Genomic DNA, 11,913 nt, shown 5'->3' with positions numbered 1-11,913 from the left:
AAAAAAAAAAAAAAAAAAAAAAATCACTTTTTACCGCTCTTGGAGAATTGCAGTTAAAATTACTTCGACTTCCCCATACGTACCTGGCTAATTGTTGGGAGCTTAGTAAGCAGCATCTGGAACACTGGTGGAGGAAGAGTCTGCTGTAAAACTTGTAATAACTGCTGTGGCTGTCCACACACAGCAATGGCATTTGTCAAGTGGTCGACACCTTTCTCGTATTCACCTACATGACAAAAGGTTCCTTTTTAAAAAAAATTGTGCTTTTGGTGCAGAATGTTTCTTTCTTTGCTTCATACAAGTAAACTGCAAATGCTGCTGAAGAAATATTCCCACTTTAACTCCCCACTCTTATTTGAATCTTTCAAACTCCAAAGCTGTCTAACCAGGTCAGATACAACTGTTTTCATTTCCAAGAGCTAACTGGAATAGGAAGCGTCCACCCACTAATTTCTACTAGCCTAACAAACATCCTAAGCCCACCTTACATATATTGACACAAGCACACACTCTAAATATAGAAATGAGTTTTAAAGAACTGAATACAGATTTTAGAAATGCCTGTTAACTTTAAGGTTTTTCTAAGTAAAAGGAAGTGTTGCCTCAACTAGGCTGACATCCTACTGATACTATCTCAGCAGGAGTCCCATTTATTGTTGCAGAGTAGAACTGCACAACTACATTTCCCAGCAGAAAGTGCTGGATGCCAGTTTCAGGGTTAGTCTAAATGTTACATTAAACAATCAAGGTTCTTTGGGGACATGGGATATCTTTTATTAGGTCAACTAAATAGTTGGAAAAAATGTTCTTGCAAGCTTTCGGGGACAAACACCCTACTTTTTGTTCCCAAAAACTTGCCAAGAACAATTTTTCCAACTATTTAGTTGGTCCAATAAAAGATACCACATTTACCCAAAGAATCTTGTCTGCCTACGTCCTTATACCAACACGGCTACAACCAACACCCCAAAACATTAAACAGTTACTTTCACAATTTGGAAGCTGAGTTTTAAAAGGAGAGCCAATTCCACTGTTTTCAGACCAAGAGTAGATTCTTATATGACAGCAGTTTTTTTCATGGGAACTTTATTTTATAGTGGTTTGAGGTTTACCCAAACTATTCAATACTGTGCAGAAAATTAGTTATAACTGCTTAATTTGCAAACTGCGTTAGTTCTACCCTTCATGGAAAAGATTGTTAACCTCTAAGTAACTGCAGTATAGACCAAACAAATTGCAAGAGAAATCTGTTACAGCAAATTATATATAAAGAAAGAACAGAATATTAAATTATTTTGAACTAGATTTGTTTACATAGTTGTTGCATATTTAAAAAATTACCACATTTACTCAAATACAAGATAAGTACTTTTATATTATTCATGCCCCCCTTCACCCTGTTGGCACAGGGAAAAAAAAGAGCCCCTCCGTCTTATAATTGCATACAAGGAAATCTTGCTACATACAATGTCTATCATTAAACTTCTGCCAGAAGCAGCCTGTGCTCGAGCAGTGGAAACCAAATCTCAAGTTGATTAAATGCAGCCAACACTGAGCATGACTACAAAACACATAGCCTACATTGGGCAAACATGCTGATGGGAACTTATCACAAAAATCGATTAATGCAGCCTATCTGCATAAAATATGTGGTAGTGCCCATTAAGCACAGTCCCCCTCAGCACTGACTCTTCTTCCAAGTAATGGTGAGCTACTACACTGCATACATTTTTACTTCCTCTTCACTCTCACAGCTGAGCTGTGCCTTTCTTTCCTATTTTCAATGATTCCTGTTTCTTCACCAGTCTTATATGCCTGGCAGGCTGGAAAACATCACCAAAAGGGGCCCCAAACGGTTCACCTAGAATCCCTCTGTAGCCCCCTCTCTCAAACTAGAGCATACAATTAGTGTGGCCTCACTCTCCACAAGGTGAAGCTGGACCAGGTAGCCCTGCATCTCATCTGCATTTAAATTTTGGAGCATCTCAGGACACAAGACAAAAGCACCCAGTTCCAGTCATGAGTGGGAGGCTAATTAGCTAGGGCTGCACTGAAAAAGTTTTTGTACCTATACCAATGGCCAAAACATTTAGTTAACATACTTATGCCAGGACACAATAGCATATAAAACTCTTCCTGGAGGTATTCCCTTTTTCAAAAAATTCTTTGTTTTAATTATTTTTGCAATACCTACCTTGTGCTAGTAATTCCTCACCAAGCTGGATCTCTTCAAGAAAGAATTTTTGCACAGCTTCAGCATCTTTTAGATCAGGGAGCTGTAACAAGGAATAAAATTAGCAAGACAGCCCGCAAGAAAGCTGATAAACAAAACAGAGAAAAGTTCAATTTAAAACAAAAATAAAAAGCTATTCATTTTTACAGAAACATATGAAATAGGATTAAGTACTACCATCTTACACATCTAAAATGTACTGCTACGTTAGAGTCGTATTAATATTTCTAAGGTCCTTGGCAGATGTTAAAATAACACAGTGTGATTGGAATATGAAGATTTTTATGCCCCATCCCAAACATCATGCTTCCTGCCACGCCACACATGCCACTAGGGCTGCCTGAAGCCTGATCCTGTGGGTCGCGCAATGGGCAGCTGTGTCCTGGATGCTGGGGCTATGCCATGACCAATCCCAACACTTAGTTGAACACAGGGACTTGGCAAGGGGCAGAGGACATAGGGATTTGGCATGGGACAGACCCTTGGGTCTGGGGATACAGTTGGCCCCAGTACAAACCCAAGGATCAGGCTAGCGATAGGCCCTAGTCTCCAAACAGGACCCAGCACTGCCCCATACTGGATCCTGAGGCGAGAATCAGACACAGGGTAGCCCTAGAACTAAAAGGCTTGCCTGCAGCCCAGAGGGGTTGCACACATGATGTTTAAAAGCCCAGGGCAGGGCAGGATCCCCACTTTTGGATTCCCAGTGTCCTGAGTCTGTATTACATGTATAGCACAGTTGGGCTGCATGCCTGTTCTTTTGGAGCTGGGGCCACTCCAAGCCTAATCCCACAGTAGGATTAGGACTACAGCTACATTCCAGACCCCAGACCAGATCCCAACACTCAGCTAAGCATCCAGATAGGTTATATATAATGCATCTCTGGGTTCCAAGGCTGTCCGCTGTTCCATCCCAAGGATTGGGCTGTGTCCTGGACCGGCTGGTTACACACCATCTGATCCACTGCATAGGGGGTACAGGGCAAGGCTACAAACGTGCCAATGGTGGAAGAAGCACAGCAGCTTCCTGTCCACAGCATTTTTAAGTGCCCTGTCCTGCACCTCACAAGCAGGCAGTAGAGCAAGTATGACGACAGTCAATTTAAAGTGCCATAGAAACCAAACACGAAGATGTTCTACATTTTATGATGCTATAAATTTGCTGAACATGTGGCATGTTGCAATTTATGGCACAATGAGGGTGCAATTAACATGTTAATAAGGTGATAAATGTAACATCTGTCAAGGCCCTAAAAATCATATACAAGTTCTTTAAATCACTGGGGGCCAGCCAATCTTTTTTGCCACAAGGTAAGCCCTGCACCCTTTGAGTACCACCCAAACCCCCTTCCTCTGCCTGATCTGTTGCTCTGCTTTCTGCTCCATGTTTGTCCTGGGAGCTCTGATTTCTGTTCCCTCTCTGATCCACTGCATGTCACATACAAAGGCTTCCTGTGCCATTTGTGGGATATGTGCCACGGGTCTGCCACCCCTGCCTTAAGCACATTATTCCATGTTCCACCATAATAATGCAATGCTGATGTTATAAAGGAATTTAAACTACAATGATTTGTAAAAGAGTATACTCGGAATGTCTATGAAAGACTAAACATTTTGGGCAACACTGGTTTATTTCTGACATTGTACATCAGAGAGATTCACCAGTAATAAGAAAAAAGATGTTATCAAATCCAAAACTTGAACAGAAAGTTACCTATCATTTATTCGGTAGCGTGTGAGTGATGCTGTAGCCATAATGGTCCAGAAATTATTCTACAGGCAACGATTTCTTAAGAATTGTATCTTGTATTGGACCAGCTACATAGCTGGGATAAATCCTGACAAGCTTTCGAGTGAAAGACCTGATGAAGAGTATCTTACACTTGAAATCTTGTCAAGCTTTATCCCAACTACATAGCTGGTCCAATTAAAAGTATCGCCCTAAGAAATCCTTGCCTCTCCCATTATTTATCCAGAAGTCAAGTCACACAAGTTGTACCCTCTTAGCAATTTGTAAACCTTCATAGTCCTTAAGGACATAATACCAAGCAGGTTTTCATAATGCTGAACTCAACAGGAGTTTAACTATGCCACACCTCTTGGAGCTGGAACAGTCATACAGAAGTCCCTACGTGTGGCTATTTATAGAAGCTGAGAAACCGAACAGTGCATATTGTAAGAGGGCTGCATGCGTTGGAAGTAAGAACAAGGATAGCACCCTCTAAACAGATCCCACTTACAAACAAACCTGGTACAAATGCAACATCTTTATAAATAGTATTGCATAAATTAACACAGTATTACCTTGGAAAGCCCTGCTCTCTCTTTGGCAAGCTTCTGTTTCTTCCTTCCTGTAGAGAACAAAAACATCATATGTTTTTAATTTATAATTATAAAATATATTTTCAGCTTTTACTTCAAAACAATGAACAGGGCAAAGTTATTTTCAAAATAAGGAACTTGTAATCACAATTACTAAATGGTTGGAGGAGGAAAATGGTTGATGAAGGATTATAACCTACTCCCTGCCAGAATTACCACTGAACCCTCTAAACAGGTAGCAAGTGAAAAATGCTTTAGCTGAGAAATCTGCTATTCTCTGGGTATGAATTGCATTCTATGCAGTTTCTCTCTCTCACGTTATCTGCTATCCACCAAAGGAGTGAGTGTTGATACTGGGCATACTGTTCTTCTCTCACTGACTGTACCAAGTATACAGCAAATAGTAAGTCGAGCCCTGTGTCCTATCAAGGCAAGGAGGAAAAAAAGTGAAACATCAACCGCACAGATTATTACATTATGGGTATCGGATTCCTTTACGTGAATGCCTAGCCTTCACAACTAGAAGATTTTGGTTTGAAATTCAAGACCTTGAGCCACATAAGCTCTACATACAGCCTGCTGGGTAACTGCAGAGTACAAAGGTCCAAAGACGCTTACAGGCTAAAGAACAAAACATCAAAAGAACTTCCCCAACAATTTTATCTAAGGCTTAGCAACTGGTAAAATAGGCTTGAGGGAGAAGCACCTTTCTATCCCTCCATCTCACCTCCTCTGAAACATAAATACGTGGATTATATAAAGCAGTTGAAAAGGGACCAACATTTAAGGGTCAATCAGCCAGCACAGGACCAGAGCAGTAAGTTGCAGTAAAAAGCTGTACTATGCTACAGGTATACTGGCATACTTAAAAACAGTAAGTCACACAAGCATTAATGCACTTGCATTGGTATATAGCTGTTTTATACTAGTATTAGATTATTATATAGTTATTCCCTTTATTGTCCAAGTCTAAATTATGTCTACACTAGGGCTTTTATTAGCATAAATATTTTAACTAAGATTCTCCCCACCACCACCACCACCACCCCATTCCCACCTAAAAGTTATACCAATAATACTTTAAAAATACAGACCAAGTCTTAAGTGTACTAGCTCAGCTGTTCTCAAAACCCAGTCACAGAACACTGGGATTGACAAAGAAAAAACTGGTCATGTAGCACTGATTTGCTCTTTAATACAATTTAGCAGCTGAAAGCAAGCTAAAAATACATTAGCATACATGTAAGCAACTGCTTTAATAGCTATAAATGTGTTAGGAATGGGAGGTGGTCTGCACTGTAAAGATATCTGTGAACATCTGAACAAGCTGACTACCTAATGTATGAAAATTGGAGCTCTACAAGCTATGTCTTCTATGGAAAGCATCTTAAAAGTTCAAATGCTGTCAGAACGACCTGGACAAACTGGAAAAATGGTCTGAAATGAATCAGGCAAAATTCCACAAGGACAAGTGAAAAGGCCTGCATTTGGAATACAATACTGTACTGACCTGAAACCAAGACAATATCTAATTATTGGGTGTTCATCTTAAATTTGTTTCTAAACACAGAATATTTATAACCTAGTTATTGGAAGGCCATCTTAAATTCACCCCCTTCCAGCAACCACTGCAGCATGGCAAGCAGCACGGGAGTCAAGTGACCTGGCCCCTGCCACCCTCACCACTTCCCCCCTCTGCTGCCTGTGCCCCACCATATCTTGCCCCTACCTGCCTGACCCTCACCACCTGCCCCCCTTACCACTTACCCACTCTGCTGCCTGCACCCTCACCATCCCCTGCTCATTCCAGCCTGACCCCCTCCCCCCATTCCCTTATCCTGGCCTCTGCTCCCACCTGAACCCCCTTAGCACTTACCTGCCTTGACCTCCCCCAGCCGCTGCCTGACTATGCAGAAGCAGTGGTGGCAACTTCAGCTCCAGCCTCAGCCCTACCATGTGGCCCTGGGGCCGCTACCACCATCATGTGGCCACGAAGGGGCTGGAGGTAACATGCACTCCAGGCTCTGGGCTAGAGCCAGAGGGTAAGCACCGGCAACAGTGTGAAGCAGAGGCACAGAGAACAAGGTGAGGGCTGTTACTGTGGTTCCAACTGTGACTCCAACCGCAGTAAGGGCCTGAGTCACAACACCTGCCTGCCCACAACAACTTGTACTCAGCTCCAGGACAGGCTCCATGCCCCACCCCACCTCACCCCCAAATGCTGAAGTCATCTTGAATTCACAAAAATACAGTAATTGCACACAGGCAGGCAAGCTTCCTTGGGTAGATGTGATATATTTTATTAGATCAACTAAACAGTTGGAAAAAAAAGTTCTTTGCCAGCTTTTGGGCACAAACACTCTTCTTCAGGCAGTAGGAAACTCTGCTGCTGTTCTTGTGTTCTCCAAGGTTGAAAAATGCAAATAAAAGTGTCACCACACACACAAATACAGCTTGAGAGATGACTGGCTAGGCTGCAGTACTGCAGAAAAGAACCTGGGGGCTACACTATGCCAACAATGTGCTCTTGCTGCCAAGAAAAGCCAATAGCATCCTAGGTTATATTAACAGGCATGGTTTTTTGTAAATCAAGGACAGAGATTCTGCTGCTCTACTCAGCACTGGTGAAGCCTCACCTGGAATATGCATCTAGTTTTGGTCTCCACACCACAAGAAAAGTAGTTGGCTGCAATTCCTGATTTTCAAAGAAAGCAATTTCAAAACAAAAGCTAGAAAATGTTTGGAGTCTCTACACCCCAAAGGTACCACCAGACGATGCACAAGATAACTCCAGGATGTACCAATCAAGCTCAGTGTCAGTTACTGTACAAAAAAATTAGTGTGCATATACACCTAGACCGAGAGCTGTTCACACCACTTACAAAGGATGAAGAGCCCCACAAGCTAATGATACTTTCTTTTATTGGAGAAAATTTTGATTTAAGCTGAAAAAAGCCACTGTCAAATTTCCAAACTACATATGCAAGAGAATGATGCAGAGAAGTTTTAACTATGCATTTGACAGTTTCAGATCCACAAGCTATAGTGGGGTTTTTTTTTTTGTTTGTTTTTGGGGGGTTTACACATCTATATAGTATAAACTCACTGGGTCCAGCAATTAGAGACCAAACCACTAGTACCTGGATAGCAAGGGGCATGGTAACTAAAAACTAAGGGTGCCTATACACATGCATCAAGGCTGCTCTGACACACTGTAATTACAGTGTAGAGCAGACGATTAATCAAGCCTGCTGCGCTCCAGCAGACTCTGGCATCACGTGCATCAGCATCCCCATGATGAAAAATGGCAGCAGAGGTGCTTTAACTAAAGCTCATTCAACAAGCTTTAGCTAAAACACCCCGCCATCATTTTTCAGTGAGGGGGTGCTGACCCATGTGATGTTCCAGGTGTTTTAATTAACAGCAGCTCCTGGAGCTGCTCTAATTAAAATGCCCCCGTGCGCACACGCACACACACTTCCCAGAGCATGTGTATAAACACCCTAATAGGTTGGAAAACCCTAGTAGCTATTCCATACAAACTTAAAGGGAAATCAAAACTTTCGCTCATTCTAAAAAGAGATGGATTCTTTGGGGTTTTTTGTTTTGTTTTATACTACACAGAATTATACATTTCACTGAAGAATTTTTGGTCAATAATAGAAATCCCAAATGCATCTACCTAAAAGATCGTAGTGACTGTACTTTCACACAACAGTTGCTTTGTACATCAACAAACCAGAGCCACAGCATAGAGCAAGGCCGGGCAATTATTTTGGGCAGAGGGCCGCTTACCGAGTTTTAGCAAGCCATCAAGGGCCACATGACAGGCAGCCCAGGGCAGATTAATATTCATTTTCTAAATTTTTTAGGTGCCCCGTGGGCCGGATAGAATGGCATGGCAGGCTGCACCTGGCCCCCGGACCTCATTTTGTCCACCCCTGGCACAGAGACTGTGTTTGTGGTCTTGGTCAATAATCTTTCCCTGGAGATCAACAGGGAAACTGTGTCCTGCTGATTTTAATAGATCTTTCAGCAGTCTTTGATCCAGTTGACTCAGAGGTGCTGCTAAAGCATTTATATAACCTTGTGGGTATTCATAGGACCATTCTAAATTGGTTCCACTCTTTCCTAGCAGGAAAACTTCAGAGGGGGATGATAGGTGTGTGCTCATCGCTCCTTGGGATCTTTCCTATGGAGTCCATCTTGTCACTCTTCCTATTCTATGTGTACATGAGGCTGTTAGGTGAGACTGCAGAGATCTGGAGTGAGGGATCATCAGTATGCTGATGACATCGAGCTCTACCTCTCATTCCCATCTGACCCACACCAGTTTCAGTCTTTTTCTGTTGCCTGGCTGCGGTTGGGGAGTGGATGTGGGTGAACTAATTGAAACTGAATCCAAAGAAGACAGAGATGATGGTGATGAGCAAACCACGTGATAAAAGACACCTATCACTGATGGAGTTCAGCCTCCCTTGTCATTCAGGTTCATGGCCTTGGGGTGGCTTCTGCATTCTCTGCTGCATATGGATCTTCAAGTGGAAGCAGTGGCTAAGAGCACCTTTCACCAGCTCCATCTGGTAAGAAGGCTGCAACACTTTCTTTCAGATTCAGATCTTGCCACCACCATCCACGCCTTACAAAAAGCTAGATTATTGCAATGTAGTACTCTTATGTAAGACTACCCTTGAAGACCATGTGAAAGCAGCAGCTGGTGCAGAACACAGTAGTCCACTTTCTGATTGAAGTGGGTTGCCAGGAGCACATAACTCCAGTGCTGTAAAGCCTGCATTGACTCCCAATACCCTTCCAGGAGAAATTCATGGTGCTGGTTTTGACTTACAAGACCCTAAACAGTATGGGCCCTACATACTCAAGGGACTCCCTTTTCCCTTATGCCCCACTGCAATCCCTAAGGTCAGCTGTGAGCAACCTTCTGCAACCACCACTTGGCATGGGAAGTTATTCTCAGTGATCACTCCTCAGCTCTGGAACTCACTCCCCATTAGGGACCACCAGAGCCCAAGCCTGGATTTCAGAAGCACTATTTGGCCAAGTGGTTAGTAAACAAACCTAAGCTAAGATACTGTTTAGGGCAGTGATTCCCCAAGACTGGAATGAGCATGCTAGTGTGCTGCTGTGAGATCCCCCATGTGAGAAGGTAAATGTTTTTCCCCATTTGGCACCTTAGACCTGCCCCAGCTACTCCAGAGGCACCTGCTGCCCCAAGGAAGCCCCTGTGCCACACCTCTCTCCCCACACACACCTTTTCAAGTGTCAGAGTAAAGTCTGCTGCCAATTTTAATCCAGAAAAAAGTATGCTCCAGGTATCAAGAGTTTGGGAAACACTGATTTAGGAGGTCTCCATCTTATATTGGTATTCTAGTTTCTATTTAAGTTGTTTTATCATTCTCCTGTTTGTAAGTATTCTGTTTCTGGATGGCATATAAATCAAATAAAAAAATATCATTTCTTAAAACCCAGCTGCAAGGACTAAGCATCAACAACTTAAAATACTCAAAAGAGTTCAAAGATTAGTGATCCTGGAAGTAGCACATAATATGCATCTATGCTTTCCAATGCTTGGGACAAGAAATATCAAAGCAAATGCCCAACACAGCTATTTTAGTCTTTCTAAATTATTTGAAACCAAGAGTATACATGACATTCCTACATTCAGTCTGAGGTCAATTTGAACAAATTCTAAGAGGCTTTTGCTTTCAAACTGAACAGTAGTCAGTACTTTTTACTTTCAGGATGCATAGAAAAGAATGTACTTTTGCAGTGGGAGACATTTATTTTCACTTTAACCTTCTGAGTCCCCCGACCGTCATCTTAACACATTATAGGGAAAAGGAGATGTAGTACAGCTATGTTGGCCAGTGTGTTCTTGGTCTTCCCACCCAACCAGCTGGTACTGGACCAGTCACTGCCATTCACCTACCTAAGGACAGTCCAGTTACAAACAGTCCTTGTACTTCCTCTAACACAGTAACACACAATACCAACTGGCTCAGGAGCCATGCAGGCAATCAGTATTAAACCAAGACACACACCCTACATAGCCCTAGGCAAACTGTGGCAAGCACACTTCTGTTTATAGGAAGGAAAGAAAAAATACCATGCTTGCCCCACAATCAGAAGTGACACATTATCCAAGACTGCAGGAAATGCACATCAGCACATGCAGTACAACATTTTCTGCACTCATCCAGCATCATAAAAAAACCCCATAAAATATCATATTGTTATCTATGGGCTGTATTAATTGTGAAGACCTATTGCTTATAAAATGTTTACACAAAAGTATTGTTGCTATTTCTCACGTAGCAATGCACCTCCACACGGTGAGAGCGCTGCTGACTGGCATTTCACTCTTATGTCTAACGTTTCAGAGAAGACACCTTATATCTGTGCTTTGCATATAGCCTGCTGTCCTTCAAATGACATTGACCCATCGAATGCTTCAACTTCAAGCACAACGGAATTTCTCTGCCTTTTTAGCAGGGATCAGTGGTTTACATTTACCAAAACAAATTTCACTGGAGAATCTCTAAACGCTAAGACAGTTACTATTATCAGAACCAAACTTCTAATACAAGACTGAAGATCTGATAACAATTTATTCAGCTTCCTTACTCAACTGTTGTTTCTGAATGTCTTGGTATATTCTTTCCAACTGTTCTCTCAAAAAAACCTGTTTAATCTGTCTGACAGCCATTATTAGTACCCTGATGGATTTACTCCCAAAAGCAATTTTTTTCCTTCACAGAAATCTGAAGTTGTGGGTTCTTTATCTACATCCAGTAATGAAAAAATTGTAATCTACAACATGGAATATGTTGTATTACTACAGAAATACTGTAATACACAGCCACAAACAAGACTGAGGAGGACAGGGATAAGGATGTAGCTTCTAAACAGATATACAATGAGGTTGAGGAAGACCTTGAAGTAAAGGGAAGAAATTCTCTTTTTGCACTAGAGCCAATTCTCATTCAATAAGGCAAAAATGGAAAGCCAAGAAAATGAAAACCATGTAACACTGCAATATCCCAAACTTCTACGATTCTGAATGCTATTTAATAAATGTCCATTTTTAAGACTTCTGGATGTTGACTTTTTAGTCTGTAGTAGCTTGAATTTGATTCATTTCAAAATGAAGGCAGGCAGGCTATAACCAACTGATGCACCTTCCATTACAGAATGCCAATTACATGGTATCTGCTGTAAGGAATACACTGAAGTAGCATCCCTGCAGAAAAATGCCAAAATATAGAACAGATTTGTAAACATTAATGGCCAGTCCCCTCCCAGAGCCCATCACTTCCAACACGCTGCCCCCCCCCAACCCC

General features: G+C 42.0%; 1 protein-coding gene across 1 annotated transcript in view; it reads right to left on the bottom strand.

Moving 5' to 3' along the window:
* TOMM20 (translocase of outer mitochondrial membrane 20) overlaps window positions 1-11,913 on the bottom strand; it is a 14,969-nt gene that overhangs the window by 1,679 nt on the left and 1,377 nt on the right. Inside the window, exons 2-4 of the mRNA XM_019527516.1 lie at window positions 4,538-4,584; window positions 2,195-2,276; window positions 84-226 (exon numbers count right to left, since the gene is read on the bottom strand). Of these exons, the coding sequence (XP_019383061.1) occupies window positions 84-226; window positions 2,195-2,276; window positions 4,538-4,584 (272 nt within the window). The remainder of the gene's footprint in view (window positions 1-83; window positions 227-2,194; window positions 2,277-4,537; window positions 4,585-11,913) is intronic.

Source organism: Gavialis gangeticus, unplaced genomic scaffold (genome assembly GCF_001723915.1).
Source record: "Gavialis gangeticus isolate Ggan-Ray unplaced genomic scaffold, GavGan_comp1, whole genome shotgun sequence".
Classification (NCBI taxonomy): Eukaryota; Metazoa; Chordata; order Crocodylia; family Gavialidae; genus Gavialis; species Gavialis gangeticus.
Note: the sequence above shows the minus strand (reverse complement) of the source record. Positions and strands in the feature narration are given on the sequence as shown.